At 50.6% G+C, this 23,496-nt stretch overlaps 1 protein-coding gene across 21 annotated transcripts in view; it reads left to right on the top strand.

Annotated features, from left to right (window-relative positions):
* The window catches only part of NRXN3 (neurexin 3), a 705,883-nt gene that overhangs the window by 240,964 nt on the left and 441,423 nt on the right, over window positions 1-23,496 (top strand). For all 21 annotated transcript variants that reach the window (XR_011024153.1, XR_011024152.1, XR_011024151.1 and 18 more), the window contains one exon: window positions 3,839-4,222. Coding sequence is in view for 18 of the 21 variants with exons in the window: in XM_068254465.1 (XP_068110566.1) it covers window positions 3,839-4,222 (384 nt within the window). In the remaining 3 variants the exon portion in view is untranslated. The remainder of the gene's footprint in view (window positions 1-3,838; window positions 4,223-23,496) is intronic.

Here is a 23,496-nt window from a genome sequence, read left to right as displayed (position 1 = left end):
TCCACCTTCCCATAACGTTATCTATCTACGCGTTATCCAACCAGCCATTGTTAAACCAATCCATCCATATCTCCACCCATACATCCTCCTATCAACCCCTATATCCATCCACCCATAAATCCCTCCATCCGCCCCACATCTGTCTCCCTGGCATGCTGTGACGTAGAGCTGAGGGTTTGCACAGCACACAGTCTATAAGGGAAGGCATTTAATCTGTTTCTGCTTTTTCTCCACACGCTGTGCGGCAACATTTGTCTTTATGGAGAGCCGATTGTAGATGGAGGTAATTATCTGTGGTACCGGAGCCAGCCGCCCTCCTGACCCACCTGTGTCGTGAGCTCACAATCCGCTCTGGCCCTCTTTTGTAGTTGGCTGATGCTGCGGCGAGGGGCGCTCTGAGCTCCTCCCGTCTCCCTCTTGTATTAACCTTTCTAATGAAAACGCTCTTGACATTTGCGCTGCGTGGAGATTGCTGGCACTTCGTCATTAAGATTGATTGAATTATCTGCACAGCGAGAAGAGTAAATACCCCAATGAGGTTACATGTTACATCCATTACACAGAGGCTGAAACCCGTGAACTCTCTGGGAGCACAATTATCATGTGCCGGGTAACATACACCTCTCTGATCATTGCAGCCTCGAGTGTGTGGAGAGAAGGGGGTTCTAGTCCCACCATCTCTGCTAGCAGAGGGTTCTAGAGCAGGCCATCTCTGCTAGTGGAGGCTTCTAGAGCAGGCCATCTCTGCTGGTGGAGGGTTCTAGAGCAGGCCATCTCTGCTAGTAGAGTGTTCTAGAGCAGGCCATCTCTGCTAGTGGAGGGTTCTAGAGCAGGCCATCTCTGTTAGCGGAGGGTTCTAGAGCAGGCCATCTCTGCTGGTGGAGGGTCCTAGAGCAGGCCATCTCTGCTAGTGGAGGGTTTTAGAGTAAGCTATCTCTGTTAGTGGAGGGTTCTAGAGCAGGCCATCTCTGCTGGTGGAGGGTCCTAGAGCAGGCCGTCTCTGCTGGTGGAGGGTCCTAGAGCAGGCCATCTCTGCTAGTGGAGGGTTCTAGAGTAGGCCATCTCTGCTAGTGAAGGATTCTAGAGCAGGCCCATCTCTGCTAATGGAGGGTTCTAGAGTAGGCTCTTTACCATAACCAGTTCTAGAGACACTCCTGTAACTGATTCGGACACGTGCGTTTGCAGATTGCCAGAGGATGAATGCCTCAAACTTCAATAAGGCTGATGCAACTACCACATAGTGATCAGACTCCAGTGAAGCTGTTATTGCACTTTATCATATGTGAGTTTAATCTCATGTTTCTATAACAAATAAAGTATGAATAACAGTCACCACTGCTCGCTTTGACACTTTTAAGGTGCTCCTCATGTCTGGATCATATGAGGGTTGTATAGGTGCTCCTCATGTGTGGATCAAATATGGGGGTTGTATAGGTGCTCCTCATGTGTAGATCAAAAATGGGGGTTGTATAGGTGCTCCTCATGTCTGGATCACATATGAGGGTTGTATAGGTGCTCCTCATGTCTGGATCATATGAGGGTTGTATAGGTGCTCCTGTCTGGATCATATTTGAGGGTTGTATAGGTGATCCTGTCTGGATCATATTTGAGGGTTGTATAGGTGCTCCTCATGTCTGGATCATATATGAGGGTTGTATAGGTGCTCCTCATGTGTGGATCATATATGAGAGTTGTATAGGTGCTCCTCATGTCTGGATCATATATGAGGTTGTATAGGTGCTCCTCATGTCTGGATCATATATGAGTGTTGTATAAGTGCTCCTCACATCTGGATCATATGAGGGTTGTATAGGTGCTCCTCATGTCTGGATCACATATGAGGGTTGTATAGGTGCTCCTGTCTGGATCATATTTGAGGGTTGTATAGGTGCTCCTCATGTCTGGATCATATATGAGGGTTGTATAGGTGCTCCTCATGTGTGGATCATATATGAGGGTTGTATAGGTGCTCCTCATGTGTGGATCATATATGAGATTGTATAGGAGCTCCTCATGTCTGGAGCATATATGAGGGTTTTATAGGTGCTCCTTATGTCTGGATCATATATGAGGGTTATATAGGTGCTCCTCATGTCTGAATAATATATGGGGGTTGTATAGGTTCTACTCATATCTGGATCATATATGAGGGTTGTATAGGAGCTCCTCATGTCTGGATCACATATGAGGGTTGTATAGGTGCTCCTGTCTGGATCATATTTGAGGGTTGTATAGGTGATCCTGTCTGGATCATATTTGAGGGTTGTATAGGTGCTCCTCATGTCTGGATCATATATGAGGGTTGTATAGGTGCTCCTAATGTGTGGATCATATATGAGGTTGTATAGGTGCTACTTATGTCTGGATCATATATGAGGGTTATATAGGTGCTCCTTATGTCTGGATCATATATGAGGGTTATATAGGTGCTCCTCATGTCTGAATAATATATGGGGGTTGTATAGGTTCTACTCATATCTGGATCATATATGAGGGTTGTATAGTTGCTCCTCATGTCTGGATCACATATGAGGGTTGTATAGGTGCTCCTCATGTCTGGATCACATATGAGGGTTGTATAGGTGCTCCTCGTGTGTGGATCATATATGAGGTTGTATAGGTGCTACTTATGTCTGGATCATATATGAGGGTTGTATAGGTGCTCCTCATGTCTGGATCATATATGAGGGTTGTATAGGTGCTCCTCATGTCTGGATCATATATGAGATTGTATAGGTGCTCCTCATGTCTGGATCATATATGAGGTTGTATAGGTGCTCCTCATGTCTGGATCATATATGAGGGTTGTATAGTTGCTCCTCATGTCTGGATTATATATGAGGGTTGTATAGGTGCTCCTCATGTCTGGATCATATATGAGGGTTGTATAGGTGCTCATCATGTCTGGATCATATATGAGGTTGTATAGGTGCTCCTCATGTCTGGAGCATATATGAGGGTTGTATAGGTGCTCCTCATGTCTGGATCATATATGAGGTTGTATAGGTGCTCCTCATGTCTGGATCATATATGAGGGTTGTATAGGTGCTCCTCATGTCTGGAGCATATATGAGAGTTGTATAGGTGCTCCTCATGTCTGGATCATATATGAGAGTTATATAGGTGCTCCTCATGTCTGGATCATATATGAGGTTGTATAGGTGCTCCTCATGTCTGGATTATATATGAGGGTTGTATAGGTGCTCCTCATGTCTGGAGCATATATGAGAGTTGTATAGGTGCTCCTCATGTCTGGATCATATATGAGAGTTGTATAGGTGCTCCTCATGTCTGGATCATATATAAGGTTGTATAGGTGCTCCTCATGTCTGGAGCATATATGAGGGTTGTATAGGTGCTCCTCATGTCTGGATCATATATGAGAGTTGTATAGGTGCTCCTCATGTCTGGATCATATATGAGGTTGTATAGGTGCTCCTCATGTCTGGAGCATATATGAGGGTTGTACAGGTGCTCCTCATGTCTGGAGCATATATGAGGGTTATATAGGTGCTCCTCATGTCTGGAGCATATATGAGGGTTATATAGGTGCTCCTCATGTCTGGAGCATATATGAGGTTGTATAGGTGCTCCTCATGTCTGGAGCATATATGAGAGTTGTATAGGTGCTCCTCATGTCTGGATCTTGTATGAGAGTTGTATAGGTGCTCCTCATGTCTGGAGCATATATGCGGGTTGTATAGGTCTGGAGCATGTCTGGGGCTGTAGAGAGGCACCCTCATACATTAAGGACGTTCGTCAGAAACATGAAGTTTGTTTTGTGACATCTGTGTTTGGTTGCATTGATGTTAACATTCCCTCTTTTCTCATTGGACAGGCACCATCTCCGTGAACAGCAAGCGCACCCCTTTCACCGCCAGTGGGGAGAGTGAGATTCTGGACCTGGAGGGCGACATGTACCTGGGGGGTCTTCCTGAGAATCGGGCGGGGCTCATCCTGCCCACAGAGTTGTGGACGGCCATGTTGAACTATGGTTATGTGGGCTGCATCCGGGATTTGTTCATTGACGGGCGCAGCAAGAACATCCGACAGCTGGCGGAGGCGCAGAACGCGGCCGGTGTGAAATCCTCCTGCACCCGCATGAGTGGCAAGCAGTGCGACAGCTACCCCTGTAAGAACAGCGCCGCCTGCAGGGATGGCTGGAACCGCTTCGTGTGTGACTGCACCGGCACCGGGCACTGGGGCAGGACCTGCGAGAGGGGTGAGTGCACGTGCTTTGTGATGGCCCATGGCAACCAATCACATCCTTCTTGTCATGTTGTTGCTACGAGTGATAACCAATCCATTACTTCCTGTATGACCATCGTATCTGCAATTCCTGTGAGGGGTATTTGGTGATCCCAAAGGGTCGTAACCCCAGCACTGACCACTGGTTTGTTGTATCCTAGAGAGTGAAGTTGCTTTAAAGGGAACCTGAAGTAAGAGGGATATGGAGACTGCCATGATTGTTTCATTTTTAACAATGCAAGTTCCCTAGCTTTCCTGCTGATCCTCTGCCTCTAGTACATTTAGCCATAGACCCTGAACAATCATGCAGATCAAATGCTCTAATTGAAGTCTGATTGCATTTGCCTCATGCTTGTTTCAGGGTAATGACTCAGACACTACTGATGTCAGAACATGAACAGGACTGCCAGGCAAACTGGTATTGTGTAGCCTTCCTGGTGGTATTGACGAGCCTGGCTCGTCTAGCAGAAACCTGCTGAAAGCGGTATTGACGAGCCAGGAGATCTGTACCGAAGTTTTCGTTACTGAGAGTTCTATGCACAGAGGGAGATGCTGCTTGCTTGGCAGTTGGAAAAAGTCATTATTTCCCACAATGCACCGAGGTTCACAGACAGCAAACTGTCAGGACCACAGTCATGACATCACACTGTGGGAGGGGTTTTTCCACAATATCAACCACACAGACCACCCTGATGATCTGTTTGAGAAAAGTTAAGTTTCTCGTGGGAAAGGTGGTATCCGCTACTGATTGGGATGAAGTTCAGTCCTGGGTTACAGTTCCTCTGTAAAGGTGGCCACACACTGGTCGATTTGCCATCAGATTTGACCAACAGATAGATCCCTCTCTGATCGAATCTGATCAGAGAGGGATCGTATGGCTGCCTTTACTGCAAACAGAATGTGAATCGATTTCAGCCTGAAACCGATCACAATCTGTGGAGCTGCCGGAGCTGCCGCTGCTGCCGCCCCCCCCGCATACATTACCCGCTCTGGCCGGCGCGAATCCCCGCTGTCTTCTTCTCCGCTCAGGCTACTGAACTTCCTGTCCAGGGGAAGTTTAAACAGTAGAGGGAGCTCTACTGTTTAAACTTCCTGCCGGGACATGAAGTTCTGTGTAGCTCTGGAGCCCGAAACGGAGAAGACGACCAGGGGACTCGCGCCGGCTGGAGCAGGTAATGTATTACCGCTGTATTGCATCCGTCGTCGGGCATTCGAACGCCGCTAACGACGCACTCCCGACCTGCCGGCAATCGAGAAAAATCTTCCGTACGGGAACGATCGATTTCGGACGGAAATCTATCGTTCTGTCAGCGGTGTGCGCGGCGATTTCACAGTCGTTTCGATCACTGTGCTCGAAACGGCTGTATATCGGCAGGAAAATCGTTAGGTGTATGGGCCCCTTAAGATGTGTTCAGGTGGAGATACTGATGGGATTTGGGCTGACAGGTGATGTAGTCTCCGGTTTCGGAACACAGAAATTTCCCGTCAGTGAGTGTGACCTCCGGGACACCGTGACCAAATAGTGCAGCGACTTCTCTTCACTATTCATCTGACATTCCACACAGTGCTGCTGCTGTCATTTCGTTATGCTTTTCCATGTCTGCTTGCTACTGTTATGTCTAGTCTACAGAAGGGGTATCCAAATTATATGTACTGGTGGCCTGTGCTTTGTTCACGGCATTCTGAATTTAGTGATGGTCAAGTAGATTTCAAATAATTTCCAGTTGATGCAAATTTTTATGCAAACGTTTGCAGCTTGGAAATGAACCAATTGAAATTTACCTCAGCAGGATTTGATTGGTTCATTTTCAAGCTGCCTAAAAATAGACATAAATTTGCATCAACGTGAAGTTATTTGCATCTACTTGACCATCACTATGCAAATGAACCTAAATTGGTGCTCTGCTACTCACCTTAATGTTGTCCATTGTAGTATAAAGCGTTCTCTATTTTTAAAGTGCAGAACAACTATTCATAGCTTTCTAAATATGGCAATCACAGATTTTAAAGTGGACCTGAACTCTTGCACAGGACAGAAGGAAAACATAGAGAAATGTACCCTGTATGTATTTAGAGAGTTTAGCCTGTCTAATTGCCCCCCTTATCTGTGACTAATCAGAACTGTAATTTGATCTCTCTGCTGTCAGCTGGCTGCCTCGGCAGAACAGCTAATTTGTAAACACAGGATGTTAACCCTATGTCTGCTTCCATGAAAGCAGGAAGTAGGCACACTGCAGGTTTATTGCAGGATTTGTATCAGCTGTAACAGAGAAATGGTTTTATTTAAAGGTGAATATGCTGTTGCTTATTTTTGAGCAGAGAGGAAGTTCTGAGTTCAGGTCCCCTTTAATCCACAGGAATTGGCGGTCCAGTTGAAGTGGTGGGGGGGCTGACACGTGACAATATTTTCAGCTGAGTGATACTTTTATACCTATGAGGATGTGGAAAAATGTTATAAGGAAAATGGCAACCGTGGGTGCAAATCTCACTGGGTTTACTTATTAGAATATCCAGCATTGCCTGCCTGTTTGGAGAGAGGATAACACCAAAGTCCTGTCTGGTTTACTTTGCTTATAGATAGAGTGGGTGTGTCCTCCTGTGTGAGTAAATCTGCAGTGTGATTTCTGAGCAACAGCTGCTAAGTGGTTGTGGGCCTCTTGCTCTGAAAATTTGCCATCTGCTTGCTAGTATTAGATGTATAAGAAACAAGTTATGCCTCATTATTTAGACACATATTTGAGTCAAAGGCACCCTATAAATTGTTTTATATTTATAACTATTTTCAGCCACCCCCACAAACAACTCCATTTTACCAAATACCTCCCTGTCGGCCCTCAAACTTCTCCACATTCTAGAATGCTTACGGCACCCCACAAATGTCTCCATGGTCTCAGCTGCTTTCCAGTCCCCCCACAAACACCAACAACCCACTCACTGAATGGGTACCAGGGAATTAATAAATTAAACACTGAGGTCCAAGGACCAGCCTTATAGGTACTGAAACGAGACTAAATAGTCTTTGTATACACAACAATCGTAAAAGACAGAGGTGTGCATATGTTAGTCACCCCCTCTGACGCATAACATATATAGCACTGTGAAGGTTCACACTACAGTTACATTGCATGACAAAAATGGGGTACAAAAGCAAGAGGTCCGCACTTGTCCAAGGTTCCGATTCTTTATTTAGGACATATCCAGTAACAACACATGCATCAAAAAGCTGACCTGTTTCGAGCTGCACTAGCTCTTAATCAAGCTATGATTAAGAGCTAGTGCAATGATTAAGAGCTTGGACAAGTGCGGACCTCTTGCTTTTGTACTTCACGTGGGCCTTGCTGACCTGGTCGTGCACTGTCAGAGGGACTGGTGGGGTGCAGCGGTGTTCACACTACTTTTCCTACAAAAATGGGGTGTCGTTGCTGATCCCCCTCCACTCACAATTGTCAAACTGAGTGGGGTGTAGCTAGCCCCGTTCTGTGTGCAATGCTAAGTGAGCTATACCTACTAGATAGACATGCCGATAAATGTGTTACAACAGTCCTCTAGAGCAGTGTTTCTCAACATTTTATCAGTGTGTACCCCTTTAAAACCCTGTACTCACCAAGTACCCCCTAGCATAGTAAGCATTATCACAAGTACCCCTTGATAAATGTATATTTAATCGTAGTACATGATAATTGGTTCTAAACAATTCCCAAGCATTTACTATTGCTTTTAATTAGCTAAACTACTAATTTGGCGTTGTTTAAATAAGATTTATCATTTTCTAAAACTCTAAATCTGTTTTCTTGGCTAAGTATATCAAGCCCGAGTACCCCTGTAACCATCAGAAGTACCCCCTAGGGTACACGTACCGCATGTTGAGAACCTGTGCTCTGGAGTACTATGGCACATATAGCTCTAAAGTGGGTGTAAACAACACAGAGAAGTATAAAGAGGTAGGGGTGGGGAAGACGCTCTTAAAATAGATAGGTGAGTGCTATCTACATATATACAGTGCAACTATCATCCCCCACAAATACCCTCATATTGTTACTGGTCTCAATCCCCCACAAACAGCTTCTGGTTTTCCTAATTTTCTTCTTAGTCACCCTTCAGACAACTTTACACTGAGTGGCAACAAATTAGACACACCCTGTACTAATGAGTTGTTCCACCTTTAGGTCTGATCACAGTCGCTATTCTTTTTGGCAAGGACTCCACAAGTTGGTGATACCATTGCTGAGGAATGTTGGCCCATGCTCATATAATGGCAGCTCTAAGTTGGGTCAGATTGGATGGTGGCATTTCCAAGCTTTGAAGTGATCTTTGACTTTGTCCTGTGTTTAATAGGATTGAGGTCGGGGACTGAGCTGGCCATGGAAGCAGGTTAAACTCTGATTGATGTTCCTCCGATTTGAGACTGTTCGAGAACGGTGGCAAGGGCCCACAATAGGCATTTTTTCCTATTTTTCTGTGATACCAAAGGCACTCTTGTTGGCCTCCTGCTGCTAAAGCCCATCCTTTGCAAAGTCCATCTTGTTGTGCATTGGAGTATGCTTTGCGATTTACCTGTATTGAATTCAGCTGTAATTTTTTGTGTTGTTGCCATTTTATTGCTGCTTACTATGCCTTTCACCTCTCTCGTTCACCAGCCTTTTTCAGCCGTAATAGTCCTTATCACTTGAAGTTTTTGTGTTTTCTCAACTGAAATCTTTGAACTATGCACATTGCATCTGTTTGCTGGTCGGTAGATTGTGATCACATTTAGTCTGGTGATTGCACCCGTACAGGGCTGAGATCGTGGCTTGTATGAAGGGCTGCTGCTGTGTGCTGGAGTCACCTGGTGGCAGCATTGTGGTACTGCACCCAGCCAGTGACATCATTGTCATGAGATCATTCATGGAGGGGCTGTGATGAGGGCTAATGAATGTCTTCAGGTAATAAAGGTGGATATGACTCGCTTATCACAAGAGGATGGGAGAACTGGCGTCTGCGAAATGCAATCTACTCTGCGACCGTTCTGGATGGTCCTTGTCCTCCCCATCAGCTGCTTATGATGAGGTCTGCTGACTAGGACCCCTTCACCAGCTGTGCCCCTTCATACTGCGGTGGTAATAACCTCATGTCTGCTGGAACGCTAAATGACCCCACATTCTCTGCAGCCAATCCTTGTGCCGAAGTGACGTTTCAGTGTGCAGATTTGTCTCCGCTATCTCCATCTTACCAAGGAAAATAAACAGTCTGATGCAAATCATCTCTGTATACGTCTACATACTGCGTACGAGAGGAATCGGCGCGGGAAACTTGGGCGCAGGATACAGCTGGTATATGGCTGATCCCGCTGCTGCACAAGTCCCGACCTTGCTAAATACTATTCCCCCTCCAGGCCACTGTGGATGGTGGGGAATGAAATAATTTGGCTTCCAGTAATTGCTGGTAGTAACTTCAGCTCTGTCTTCTGACGGCACCGAAGTTACTCCCTGTGTGCCCAAGTCTCCTGCGCTGGACTCCCTGTGTTCGCTACATACTAACAATCTGTACCACACAGACATAACCGTTATTCCTGCGAGGTTTCCTCCGATCACTGCTCAATACTTCTACATGTTTTCCTTCTTTCTCAGGAAGTCTCAGGGACAGATTTAGCATAAGGCGCTGTAGGCAAGTGCCTTCAAGCACCTTATCCTGCAAAGGTTGGTCTCTGAACTTCCCTATTTTGCAATTCAAAAGCTGGGAGGCGGCAGCCGCACACAGTTCACTTGCCATCCGGTGGTCCCACCGCTCAGCAATTTGATGGCCTGCATGCAGGCCAGGATTGGGGTGTGGCCTGTTGAGGGGCGGAGCTTAGGGCGCCAGAACGCCTATTCCTACAGGCTCCTGAGTTGTAAATCCGGCATTGGGAAGTCACTATGGATGGGGTTACTTCAGATGCTGTTTATGCAGAGCCATCATCCCTCCAGGTGTGGTTCACCGCTTCCTGTAGAATGAAAGATGCAGGAGTGACATGAAGTTGCTTTGGGCTACTCCAGAGACTGATCTGAGGGCCTCATTCCCAGGGTAACTCTTTAGACTCTGATCTGAGGCCCTCATTCCCAGGGTAACTCTATAGACTCTGATCTGAGGGCCTCATTCCCAGGGTAACTGCAGACTCTGATCTGAGGCCCTAATTCCCAGGGTAACTCTACAGACTCTGATCTGAGGACCTCATTCCCAGGGTAACTGCAGACTCTGATCTGAGGCCCTCATTCCCAGGGTAACTCTACAGACTGATCTGATGCCCTCATTCCCAGGGTAACTCTATAGACTCTGACCTGAGGCCCTCATTCCCAGGGTAACTCTACAGACTCTGATCTGAGGCCCTCATTCCCTGGATAACTCTATAGACTCTGATCTGAGGGCCTCATTCCCAGGGTAACTGCAGACTCTGATCTGAGGCCCTAATTCCCAGGGTAACTCTACAGACTCTGATCTGAGGCCCTCATTCCCTGGATAACTCTATAGACTCTGATCTGAGGGCCTCATTCCCAGGGTAACTGCAGACTCTGATCTGAGGCCCTAATTCCCAGGGTAACTCTACAGACTCTGATCTGAGGCCCTCATTCCCAGGGTAACTCTACAGACTCTGATCTGAGACCCTCATTCCCAGGGTAACTCCAGAGACTCTGATCTGAGGCCCTCATTTCCAGGGTAACTCTTTAGACTGTGATCTGAGGCCCTCATTCCCAGGGTAACTCTATAGACTCTGATCTGAGGCCCTCATTCCCAGGGTAACTGCAGACTCTGTTCTGAGGCCCTCATTCCCAGGGTAACTCTATAGACTCTGATCTGAAGACCTCATTCCCAGGGTAACTATATAGACTCTGATCTGAGGACCTCATTCCCAGGGTAACTATATAGACTCTGATCTGAGGACCTCATTCCCAGGGTAACTCTACAGACTCTGATCTGAGGCCCTCATTCCCAGGATAACTCTATAGACTCTGATCTGAGGGCCTCATTCCCAGGGTAACTGCAGACTCTGATCTGAGGCCCTAATTCCCAGGGTAACTCTACAGACTCTGATCTGAGGACCTCATTCTCAGGGTAACTCTACAGACTCTGATCTGAGACCTTCATTCCCAGGGTAACTCCAGAGACTCTGATCTGAGGACCTCATTCCCAGGGTAACTATATAGACTCTGATCTGAGGACCTCATTCCCAGGGTAACTCTATAGACTGTGATCTGAGGACCTCATTCCCAGGGTAACTCTATAGACTCTAATCTGAGGCCCTCATTCCCAGGGTAACTATAGACTCTAATCTGAGGCCCTCATTCCCAGGGTAACTATAGACTCTAATCTGAGGCCCTCATTCCCAGGGTAACTCCAGAGACTCAGATCAGAGCCTGATGAGGTTCCCAGGGTAACTTTATAGACTCTGATCTGAGGGCCTCATTTTTAGGGTAATGCTGTAGACTGATCTGAGGGCCTCATTCCCAGGGTCTCCAGAGACTTTGATCTGAAATGCACCACAAGTTCCAGGATGCCCGGCAGACCATCCAATGGTCACCAGAACCACAGCTCCTGCGAATGTTGCCGGAAGGTTTCCCCAGGCACCTATTTTCCAATTAATTTCACAAAGCAGCCGGCGGCGTCTCTCCTCTCCATTCTAATCCAGCGTCCCCCCGAGGCAGCGTGTACGATAAGCTGATAAGATGCACACGGAGACCGAAGCCAAGACCGCAGCATGATCTCATCTGGATAATGGCCGTGCTGCAGAGAGTTTAACTCCCGGCTCACCAGAGGAACGCAGAGCGTCTGGGCTGGACATCAGGATGGAAGTGGTCCCCACAATGAGCTCATGCAGTGGGGTGGGGGGGGGAGATGTGCGCGATGTGGACGATGATGACAGCTCAGCGCACGCCAGGCCTGTCCTACCTATCAGGGCTCTCATCTCTGCCTCTGAGATCTGCCGAGATGTCTTTACCGACACGTCCGTGTCTTCTGTCACTAATTGCGCAGCTTTTATTGCGCACAGGGAGATGGTTTAAATGGATGAAAGCTGCCCTGCCTGACCTCTCGCTTGCCTGGTTGTCATCTCTCTGCTTCAGTAATTTCACTCACGCCAGCAATAAGCACGCATAATGGCACGGGTAGCGGTCACAGAATGGCATGCTGGTTCCGGAACTGCGACTCAGAGAAGACCGGCAATCAGCATATTTACAGATACAATTTTCAGGAATATCCGCTTTCATCATCTCTTGGTCTAAGTCTGCATTAACAGTGCTCCAGACTCAAATTCCACATATTAAAGGACACCTGAAGGGAGAGTAATATGAAGGCTGCCATATTTATTTCCAGTTGCCTGGCAGACCTGCTGATCTTTCTGGCACCAGTAGCGTCTGAAACAAGCATGAAGCTAATGCAGACAGACTTTGGGCAGAGACACCTGATCTGCATGCTTGTTCAGGGTCTAAGACTAAAATTATTAGAGGCACAGAATCAGCAGGACAGCCAGGCAATGTGCATTGTTTAAAACGAAATAAATATGTCAGCCTCCGTATTCCTCTTACTTCAGTTGTCCTTTAACAGGGCAGAGCTTGGATTAAAATGGAATGCCGCATCCTATGTGTGACACAAGCGCTGATTTACCGGGAGGAAACCCATGCAGACGTGGGGAGAACATACAAACTCCATGCAGATAGTTCCCTGCCTGTCATTCGAACCAGAAACTTAGCACTGCCAGGCAAGAGTGTTATCCACTACGCCACAGTGCTGCCTTCCACTACGCCACAGTGCTGCCTTCCACTACGCCACAGTGCTGCCTTCCACTACGCCACCGTGCTGCCTTCCACTACACCACCGTGCTGCCTTCCACTACGCCATCGTGCTGCCCTCCACTATGCCTTTGTGCTGCTCTCCACTACACCACCGTGCTGCCCTCCACTACACCACCGTGCTGCCCTCCACTACGCCACCCTGCTGCCCTCCACTACGCCACCGTGCGGCCTTCCACTACGCCACCGTGCGGCCTTCCACTACGCCACCGTGCTGCCTTCCACTACGCCACCGTGCTGCCATCCACTACGCCACCGTGCTGCCCTCCACTACGCCACCGTGCTGCCTTCCACTACGCCATTGTGCTGCCCTCCACTATGCCATTGTGCTGCTCTCCACTACACCACCGTGCTGCCCTCCACTACACCACCATGCTGCCCTCCACTACACCACCGTGCTGCCTTCCGCTACGCCACCGTGCTGCCCTCCACTACGCCATTGTGCTGCCTTCCGCTACGCCACCGTGCTGCCTTCCGCTACGCCACCGTGCTGCCTTCCGCTACGCCACCGTGCTGCCTTCTGCTACGCCACCGTGCTGACCTCCCCTACGCCACTGTGCTGCCCTCCACTACACCACCGTGCTGCCCTCCCCTACGCCACTGTGCTGCCATCCACTACGCCACCGTGCTGCCTTCCACTACGCCACCGTGCTGCCCTCCGCTACGCCACTGTGCTGCCCTCCACTACGCCACTGTGCTGCCCTCCACTACGGCATTGTGCTCCCCTCCACTACGCCACCGTGCTGCCCTCCGCTACACCACCGTACTGCTCTCCGCTACATCATCGTGCTGCCCTCCCCTACGCCACTATGCTGCCCTCCACTATGCCATTGTGCTGCTCTCCACTACACCACCGTGCTGCCCTCCCCTACGCCACTGTGCTGCTCTTCACTACGCCACCGTGCTGCCCTCCACTACGCCACCGTGCTGCCCTACACTACGCCATTGTGCTGCCTTCCGCTACTCCACCGTGCTGCCTTCCGCTACGCCACCGTGCTGACCTCCGCTACACCACCATGCTGCCCTGCACCACGCCACCGTGCTGCCCTCCACTACGCCACCGTGCTGCCCTCCACTACGCCACCGTGCTGCCCTCCACTACGCCACCGTGCTGCCCTCCACTACGCCACCGTGCTGCCCTCCACTACGCCACCGTGCTGCCTTCCGCTACTCCATCGTGCTGCCTTCCGCTACTCCACCGTTCTGCTTTCCGCTACGCCACCGTGCTGCCCTCCACTACGCCACCGTGCTGACTTCCACTACGCCCCCGTGCTGCCCTCCACTACGCCACCGTGCTGCCCTCCACTACGCCACCGTGCTGCCCTCCACTACGCCCCCGTGCTGCTTTCCACTACACCACCGTGCTGCCCTCCCCTACGCCACCGTGCTGCCCTCCACTACGCCACCGTGCTGCCTTCCAATACGCCACCGTGTTGCCCTCCTCTACACCACCGTGCTGCCCTCCACTACGCCACTGTGCTGCCCTCCACTACGGCATTGTGCTCCCCTCCACTACGCCACCGTGCTGCCCTCCGCTACACCACCGTGCTGCTCTCCGCTACACCATCGTGCTGCCCTCCCCTACGCCACTATGCTGCCCTCCACTATGCCATTGTGCTGCTCTCCACTACACCACCGTGCTGCCCTCCCCTACGCCACTGTGCTGCTCTTCACTACACCACCGTGCTGCCCTCCACTACGCCACCGTGCTGCCCTCCACTACGCCATTGTGCTGCCTTCCGCTACTCCACCGTGCTGCCTTCCGCTACGCCACCGTGCTGACCTCCGCTACACCACCATGCTGCCCTCCACCACGCCACCGTGCTGCCCTCCACTACGCCACCGTGCTGCCCTCCACTACGCCACCGTGCTGCCCTCCACTACGCCACCGTGCTGCCCTCCACTACGCCACCGTGCTGCCTTCCGCTATGCCACCGTGCTGCCTTCCGCTACTCCACCGTGCTGCTTTCCGCTACGCCACCGTGCTGCCCTCCACTACGCCACCGTGCTGACTTCCACTACGCCCCCGTGCTGCCCTCCACTACGCCACCGTGCTGCCCTCCGCTACGCCACCGTGCTGCCCTCCGCTACGCCACCGTGCTGCCCTCCGCTACGCCACCGTGCTGCCCTCCGCTACGCCACCGTGCTGCCCTCCGCTACGCCACCGTGCTGCCCTCCGCTACGCCACCGTGCTGCCTTCCGCTACGCCACCGTGCTGCCCTCCGCTACGCCACCGTGCTGCCCTCCGCTACGCCACCGTGCTGCCCTCCGCTACGCCACCGTGCTGCCCTCCGCTACGCCACCGTGCTGCCCTCCGCTACGCCACCGTGCTGCCTTCCGCTACGCCACCGTGCTGCCCTCCGCTACGCCACCGTGCTGCCTTCCGCTACGCCACCGTGCTGCCCTCCGCTACGCCACCGTGCTGCCCTCCGCTACGCCACCGTGCTGCCCTCCGCTACGCCACCGTGCTGCCCTCCGCTACGCCACCGTGCTGCCCTCCGCTACGCCACCGTGCTGCCCTCCGCTACGCCACCGTGCTGCCCTCCGCTACGCCACCGTGCGGCCTTCCGCTACCCTGCCGTGCTGCCCTCCCCTACGCCCCGTGCGGCCCTCCACTTCCCCGCCGTGCTGCCCTCCACTACCCCGCCGTGCTGCCCTCCACTACCCCGCCGTGCTGCCCTCCACTACCCCGCCGTGCTGCCCTCCACTACGCCACCCTGCTGCCCTCCACTACGCCACCGTGCGGCCTTCCACTACCCCGCCGTGCTGCTCTCCACTACGCCGCCGTGCTGCTCTCCACTACGCCACCGTGCTGCCCTCCACTACGCCACCGTGCTGCCCTCCACTACGCCACCGTGCTGCCCTCCACTACGCCACCGTGCTGCCCTCCACTACGCCACCGTGCTGCCTTCCACTACGCCACCGTGCTTTATATAATGATGCTGGCCAGCCTCCCTGCTCGCTACACACTTTTTTTGGCAGTTGGACAGAGCAACTGCCATTCACTAAGTGCTTTTATAAATAAAGAAAACCATGAGGACCCCCCATGAAGAGATGGACAAACCCAAAACCTATCAGTAATGTTTTGATTTCTACTACTTACTGTAAGTGACAGCAACATAGGAGAGAAGTAATTGATGGCTCATTTTACTCTTGAAGAAACGTACTTCTTTTTTGTGTATGTTCACATGTATTTTAAATTTTAGGATTTTCACGACAGAGGGTCCTGTAAGCAATGTGATTAGTTGGTCTTAGAGCGCTGCTCCAATTACCTTAGTCACTGTGGGGATTGGTAGACTGCCAACCCGCCGGTCAACCTTCTTGGCGGTATGGACGAGCCCGTCCATAGCCGCCGAGGCTGATATCTCTGGCCCTGCTGGGCCGATTTCCTCCAAATAAAGTGCGCCACACGCAGCTAGCACTTTGCTAGCTGCGTGTGGTCTTCGATCGCCGTCGCTCACCTTCGATCCGCCGCCTGCAGGGGCGGAAGAGGCCCCCCCGCCAGAGCCCTGCGCTACCTGGACCAATCACTTTCAGGCAGCGCAAAGGGCTGGATCGGAGGCATCTGACGTCAGGAGGTCGGCTGACGTCCATGACGTCATCCCGATCGTCGCCATGGCGACGGGGTAAGCCTAACAAGAAAGCTCTCCTGCATCTGTGTATATCTATGTCTCAGCCAGTGAGGGGCGCTCTCCTGCATCTGTGTATATGTATAGCTCTCAGCCAGTGGGGGGCGCTCCCCTGCATCTGTGTATATGTATAGCTCTCAGCCAGTGGGGGGCGCTCCCCTGCATCTGTGTATATGTATAGCTCTCAGCCAGTGGGGGGCGCTCTCCTGCATCTGTGTATATGTATATCTCTCAGCCAGTGGGGGGCGCGCTCCTGCATCTGTGTATATCTATGTCTCAGCCAGTGGGGGGCGCTCCCCTGCATCTGTGTATATGTATAGCTCTCAGCCAGTGGGGGGCGCTCCCCTGCATCTGTGTATATGTATAGCTCTCAGCCAGTGGGGGGCGCTCCCCTGCATCTGTGTATATGTATAGCTCTCAGCCAGTGGGGGGCGCTCCCCTGCATCTTTGTATATGTTTAGCTCTCAGCCAGTGGGGGGCGCTCTCCTGCATCTGTGTATATGTATAGCTCTCAGCCAGTGGGGGGTGCTCTCCTGCATCTGTGTATATGTATATCTCTCAGCCAGTGGGGGGCGCTCCCCTGCATTTGTAGGTAGCCAGGTATAGTTACACCCAGTATAGGTAGCCAGTATAGTTGCCCCTAGTATAGGTAGCTAGCATAGTTGCCCCAATATAGGTAACTAGTATAGTTGACCCCAGTATACAGTGGTGTGAAAAACTATTTGCCCCCTTCCTGATTTCTTATTCTTTTGCATGTTTGTCACACTTAAATGTTTCTGCTCATCAAAAACCGTTCACTATTAGTCAAAGATAACATAATTGAACACAAAATGCAGTTTTAAATGATGGTTTTTATTATTTATTGAGAAAAAAAAACTCTAAATCTACATGGCCCTGTGTGAAAAAGTGATTGCCCCCCCTTGTTAAAAAATAACTTAACTGTGGTTTATCACACCTGAGTTCAATTTCTGTAGTCACCCCCAGGCCTGATTACTGCCACACCTGCTTCAATCAAGAAATCACTTAAATAGGAGCTATCTGACACAGAGAAGTAGACCAAAAGCACCTCAAAAGCTAGACATCATGCCAAGATCCAAAGAAATTCAGGAACAAATGAGAACAAAAGTACTGTAATTGAGATCTATCAGTCTGGTAAAGGTTATAAAGCCATTTCTAAAGCTTTGGGACTCCAGTGAACCACAGTGAGAGCCATTATCCACAAAAGGCAAAAACATTGAACAGCGATGAACCTTCCCAGGAGTGGCTGGCCGACCAAAATTACCCCAAGAGCGCAGAGAAAACTCATCCGAGAGGCCACAAGAGACCCCAGGACAACCTCTAAAGAATTGCAGGCCTCACTTGCCTCAATTAAGTTAAGTGTTCACGACTCCACCATAAGAAAGAGACTGGGTAAAAACGGCCTGCATGGCAGATATCCAAGGCACAAACCACTTTTAAGCAAAAAGATCATTAAGTCTCGTCTCAATTTTGCTAAAAAACATCTCAATGATTGCCAAGACTTTTGTAGAAAATACCTTGTGGACCGACGAGACAAAAGTTTAACTTTTTGGATGGTGCGTGTCCCGTTACATCTGGCGTAGGAGTAACACAGCATTTCAGCAAAAGAACATCATACCAACAGTAAAATATGGTGGTGGTAGTGTGATGGTCTGAGGTTGTTTTGCTGCTTCAGGACCTGGAAGGCTTGCTGTGATAGATGGAACCATGAATTCAACTGTCTACCAAAAAATCCTGAAGGAGAATGTCCGGCCATCTGTTCGTCAACTCAAGCTGAAGCGATCTTGGGTGCTGCAGCAGGACAATGACCCAAAACACACCAGCAAATCCACCTCTGAATGGCTGAAGAAAAACAAAATGAAGACTTTGGAGTGGCCTAGTCAAAGTCCTGACCTGAATTTTATTGAAATGTTGTGGCAGGACCTTAAAAAGGCGGTTCATGCTAGAAAACCCTCAAATAAAACTGAATTACAACAATTCTGCAAAGATGAGTGGGCCAAAATTCCTCCAGAGTCCAGAGCGCTGTAAAAGACTCGTTGCAAGTTATCACAAACGCTTGATTGCAGTTATTGCTGCTAAGGGTGGCCCAACCAGTTATTAGGTTCAGGGGGCAATTTCTTTTTCACACAGGGCCATGTAGGTTTTGAGGTTTTTTTTCTCACTAAATAATAAAAACCATCATTTAAAACTGCATTTTGTTTTCAATTATGTTATCTTTGACTAATAGTTAACGTTTTTTGATGAGCAGAAACATTTAAGTGTGACAAACATGCAAAAGAATAAGAAATCAGGAAGGGGGAAAATAGTTTTTCACAACACTGTAGGTAGCTAGCATAGTTGCCCCCAGTATATGTAGCTAGTATAGTTGCCCCAGTATAGGTAGTTTAGTTGCCCACAGTATAGGCAGTATAGTTGCACCAGTACAGGTAGGTGGCTAGTATAGTTGCCCCAGTGTATGTTGCTATTATAGTTGCCCCCAGTATAGGTAGTATAGCTGCCCCCAGTATAGGTAGTATAGTTGCACCAGTACAGGTAGGTGGCTAGTATAGTTGCACCAGTACAGGTAGGTGGCTACTATAGTTGCCCCAGTATACTGTATGTTGCTAGTATAGTTGCCACCAGTATAGGTAGTATAGTTATCCCAGTGTAGGTTGCTTGTATAGTTGTCCCCCAGTATAAGTAGTATACAGTAGTTGCCCCAGTTTAGTTCCCGCAGTATAGGTAATATACTTGCCCACCCTCCCTGCGGCTGCTGCTCATGTTAAATTCTGAGCGGTGCGCTCTCCACCATCTGTGTGTATGTATATCTCTCAGCCAGTGGGGTGCGCTCTCCACCATCTGTGTATATGTATATCTCTCAGCCAGTGGGGGGCGCTCTCCTGCATCTGTGTATATCTAGCTGTCAGCCTTTGGAGGGCGCTCTTCTGTGCAGTTTTAGTTCCATGTTAAACCTTTTGTGATTAGAAAGCCTCTTGACTGCAGGATTTCCTGTAATCCAGGCTGTGAAATAGTCTCATTTCTGACACATTTAACCTTTCATTTGCCAGGGACAGCAGCGGCAGCGTGCATCAGTAATCTGGGAGGAATGGGCTCTGCAGCGTCGGGGTTAATGAAAATCGCCGCGCTCTGCACACAAAGCAATTGAAAGATTAGAGATTTAAGAGCGTAACCCCGCCGCTTGTAATAATCTCAGTGGAGTTTATCCAAAGAATGAGAAACCTTTTCTAATCCAACTTAGCGTACTGACACAGCATCCCGACTCCAGAATCCACATCCTCCTCATCGTACCGCCACTGTGCCACCTGCCTACACCCAGCACCCCTACCATCATCCTCATCGTACTGCCACTGTGCCACCTGCCTACACCCAGCACCCCTCCCATCATCCTCCGCATACCGCCACTGTGCCACCAGCCTACACCCAGCACCCCTCCCATCATCCTCAGCATACCGCCACTGTGCCACCTGCCTACACCCAGCACCCTTCCCATCATCCTCCGCATACCACCCCTGTGCCACCTGCCTACACCCAGCACCCCTCCCATCATCCTCATCGTACTGCCACTGTGCCACCTGCCTACACCCAGCACCCCTCCCATCATCCTCCGCATACCGCCACTGTGCCACCTGCCTACACCCAGCACCCTTCCCATCATCCTCCGCATACCACCTCTGTGCCACCTGCCTACACCCAGCACCCTTCCCATCATCCTCCGCATACCACCCCTGTGCCACCTGCCTACACCCAGCACCCCTCCCATCATCCTCATCGTACTGCCACTGTGCCACCTGCCTACACCCAGCACCCCTCCCATCATCCTCCGCATACCGCCACTGTGCCACCAGCCTACACCCAGCACCCTTTCCATCATCCTCAGCATACCACCTCTGTGCCACCTGCCTACACCCAGCACCCTTCCCATCATCCTCCGCATACCACCACTGTGCCACTTGCCTACACCCAGCACCCTTCCCATCATCCTCAGCATACCACCTCTGTGCCACCTGCCTACACCCAGCACCCCTCCCATCATCCTCATCGTACCGCCACTGTGCCACCTTCCTACACCCAGCACCCCTCCCATCATCCTCATCGTACCGCCACTGTGCCACCTTCCTACACCCAGCACCCCTCCCATCATCCTCATCGTACCGCCACTGTGCCACCTGCCTACACCCAGCACCCCTCCCATCATCCTCATCGTACCGCCACTGTGCCACCTGCCTACACCCAGCACCCCTCCCATCATCCTCAGCGTACCGCCACTTTGCCACCTGCCTACACTCAGCACCCTTCCCATCATCCTCCGCATACCGCCACTGTGCCACCTGCCTACATCCAGCACCCTTCCCATCATCCTCATCGTACCGTCACTGTGTCAACTGCCTACACCCAGCACCCCTCCCATCATTCTCATCGTACCGCCACTGTGCCAACCGCCTACACCCAGCACCTTTCCCATCATCCTCCGCATACCACCTCTGTGCCACCTGCCTACGCCCAGCACCCCTCCCATCATCCTCAGCATACCACCACTGTGCCACCTGCCTACACCCAGCACCCTTCCCATCATCCTCATCGTACCGCCACTGTGCCACCTGCCTACACCCAGCACCCTTCCAATCATCCTCAGCATACCGCCACTGTGCCACCTGCCTACACCCAGCATCCTTCCCATCATCCTCAGCATACCACCACCGTGCCACCTGCCTACACCCAGCACCCTTCCCATCATCCTCAGCATACCACCACCGTGCCACCTGCCTACACCCAGCACCCTTCCCATCATCCTCATCGTACCGCCACTGTGCCACCTGCCTACACCCAGCACCCTTCCCATCATCCTCAGCATACCGCCACTGTGCCACCTGCCTACACCCAGCACCCCTCCCATCATCCTCATCGTACCGCCACTGTGCCACCTTCCTACACCCAGCACCCCTCCCATCATCCTCATCGTACCGCCACTGTGCCACCTGCCTACACCCAGCACCCCTCCCATCATCCTCATCGTACCGCCACTGTGCCACCTGCCTACACCCAGCACCCCTCCCATCATCCTCATCGTACCGCCACTGTGCCACCTGCCTACACCCAGCACCCCTCCCATCATCCTCAGCGTACCGCCACTGTGCCACCTGCCTACACTCAGCACCCTTCCCATCATCCTCCGCATACCGCCACTGTGCCACCTGCCTACATCCAGCACCCTTCCCATCATCCTCATCGTACCGCCACTGTGCCACCTGCCTACACCCAGCACCCCTCCCATCATCCTCATCGTACCGCCACTGTGCCAACCGCCTACACCCAGCACCCTTCCAATCGTCCTCAGCATACCGCCACTGTGCCACCTGCCTACACCCAGCATCCTTCCCATCATCCTCAGCATACCACCACCGTGCCACCTGCCTACACCCAGCACCCTTCCCATCATCCTCAGCATACCACCACCGTGCCACCTGCCTACACCCAGCACCCTTCCCATCATCCTCATCGTACCGCCACTGTGCCACCTGCCTACACCCAGCACCCTTCCCATCATCCTCAGCATACCGCCACTGTGCCACCTGCCTACACCCAGCACTACCTGGGGACCACCTCTTACCCTTTGATAAAGACTAATCGAAACAGCGCTGTCAGGGTAACTATTTCTGCTTATCTGGACAATCATTCAAATCCTCTGACTGCTGCTAGCAGCCCATTCATTTGATCTGCCTTGTGCAGAAGCATTGTGCTACATCTTTAGCAGCTGTTCATTCCTACATGCTATACTGATTGTCTATTACATCTCCTGCTGTGTTTGCCCATTGTCATGCATGTATGATCTCATTGTTTGGGCCACTTTTTGTCATGCAGAGCCCACTGCATATTGTCTTTGCATTGTTTGTATACTGTGTATGTATATTTTCTTTATAATATAATCAGATTTAAGCATCACTATTGCTTGGTGTGCCAGTTATTTTTATGTATATGATTTAGTGTAAGACCTCTGGTTAGGTCTGGTTTATCAACTGAGCACCCATCTGTTGTCTACTACTTTGAAGGTGTGCATACCGAGTTTGATTGAATGTTCTTACACCCAGCACCCCTCCCATCATCCTCATCGTACCGTCACTGTGCCACCTGCCTACACCCAGCACCTTCCCATCATCCTCTGCATACCGCCACTGTGCCACCTGCCTACACCCAGCACCCTTCCCATCATCCTCATCGTACCGCTACTGTGCCACCTGCCAGCAAATATATCGGCGCCAAGGAACAATGGAACCGCCGCCGAGAAGAACAATGTTCAGAAGTCAGGCATACATCAAAGGTCAGCGCAGGTTTAGAAAGTCATTGTATGTAGGGAATGATACATTCTTCACCACAATATATCAAATGCTCAGAGGTAGGTATCCGCCAAACATCAAAACAAGAAAAGGCTTACCAGCTCCCAACAACCCACATTATAAGGTTGTAAAATGGCTCATGTCACAGATAACGTCCAGGGAACATCAGACGTCGTGAAGATCCAGCGGACATCCGTATGGAGGTAAAGTTTCAGGAATTTATATAGGAAAACAAAAACGGCAATATCTAAGCGTAACCCATTTATTTAGATAAAATTTCTTTAAAAGACAGTAGATATAAAAACAATAACTCACATACGGGGCCCATAAACTGGGAACCCGGGAAGATTAGCGTGCATGTAATGGTCAATCGTAGATCAATAGACAATGGTGCCACAATTTTTTTAATGGTAAATGACATAGGTGTCTCCCAAAAGATAATAAGACGATGTACAAGATGCATTATTGTGG

The sequence above is a fragment of the Hyperolius riggenbachi genome, chromosome 9, assembly GCF_040937935.1.
Source record: "Hyperolius riggenbachi isolate aHypRig1 chromosome 9, aHypRig1.pri, whole genome shotgun sequence".
Taxonomy (NCBI): domain Eukaryota; kingdom Metazoa; phylum Chordata; class Amphibia; order Anura; family Hyperoliidae; genus Hyperolius; species Hyperolius riggenbachi.
This window is presented reverse-complemented; position numbering and strand designations above follow the sequence as displayed.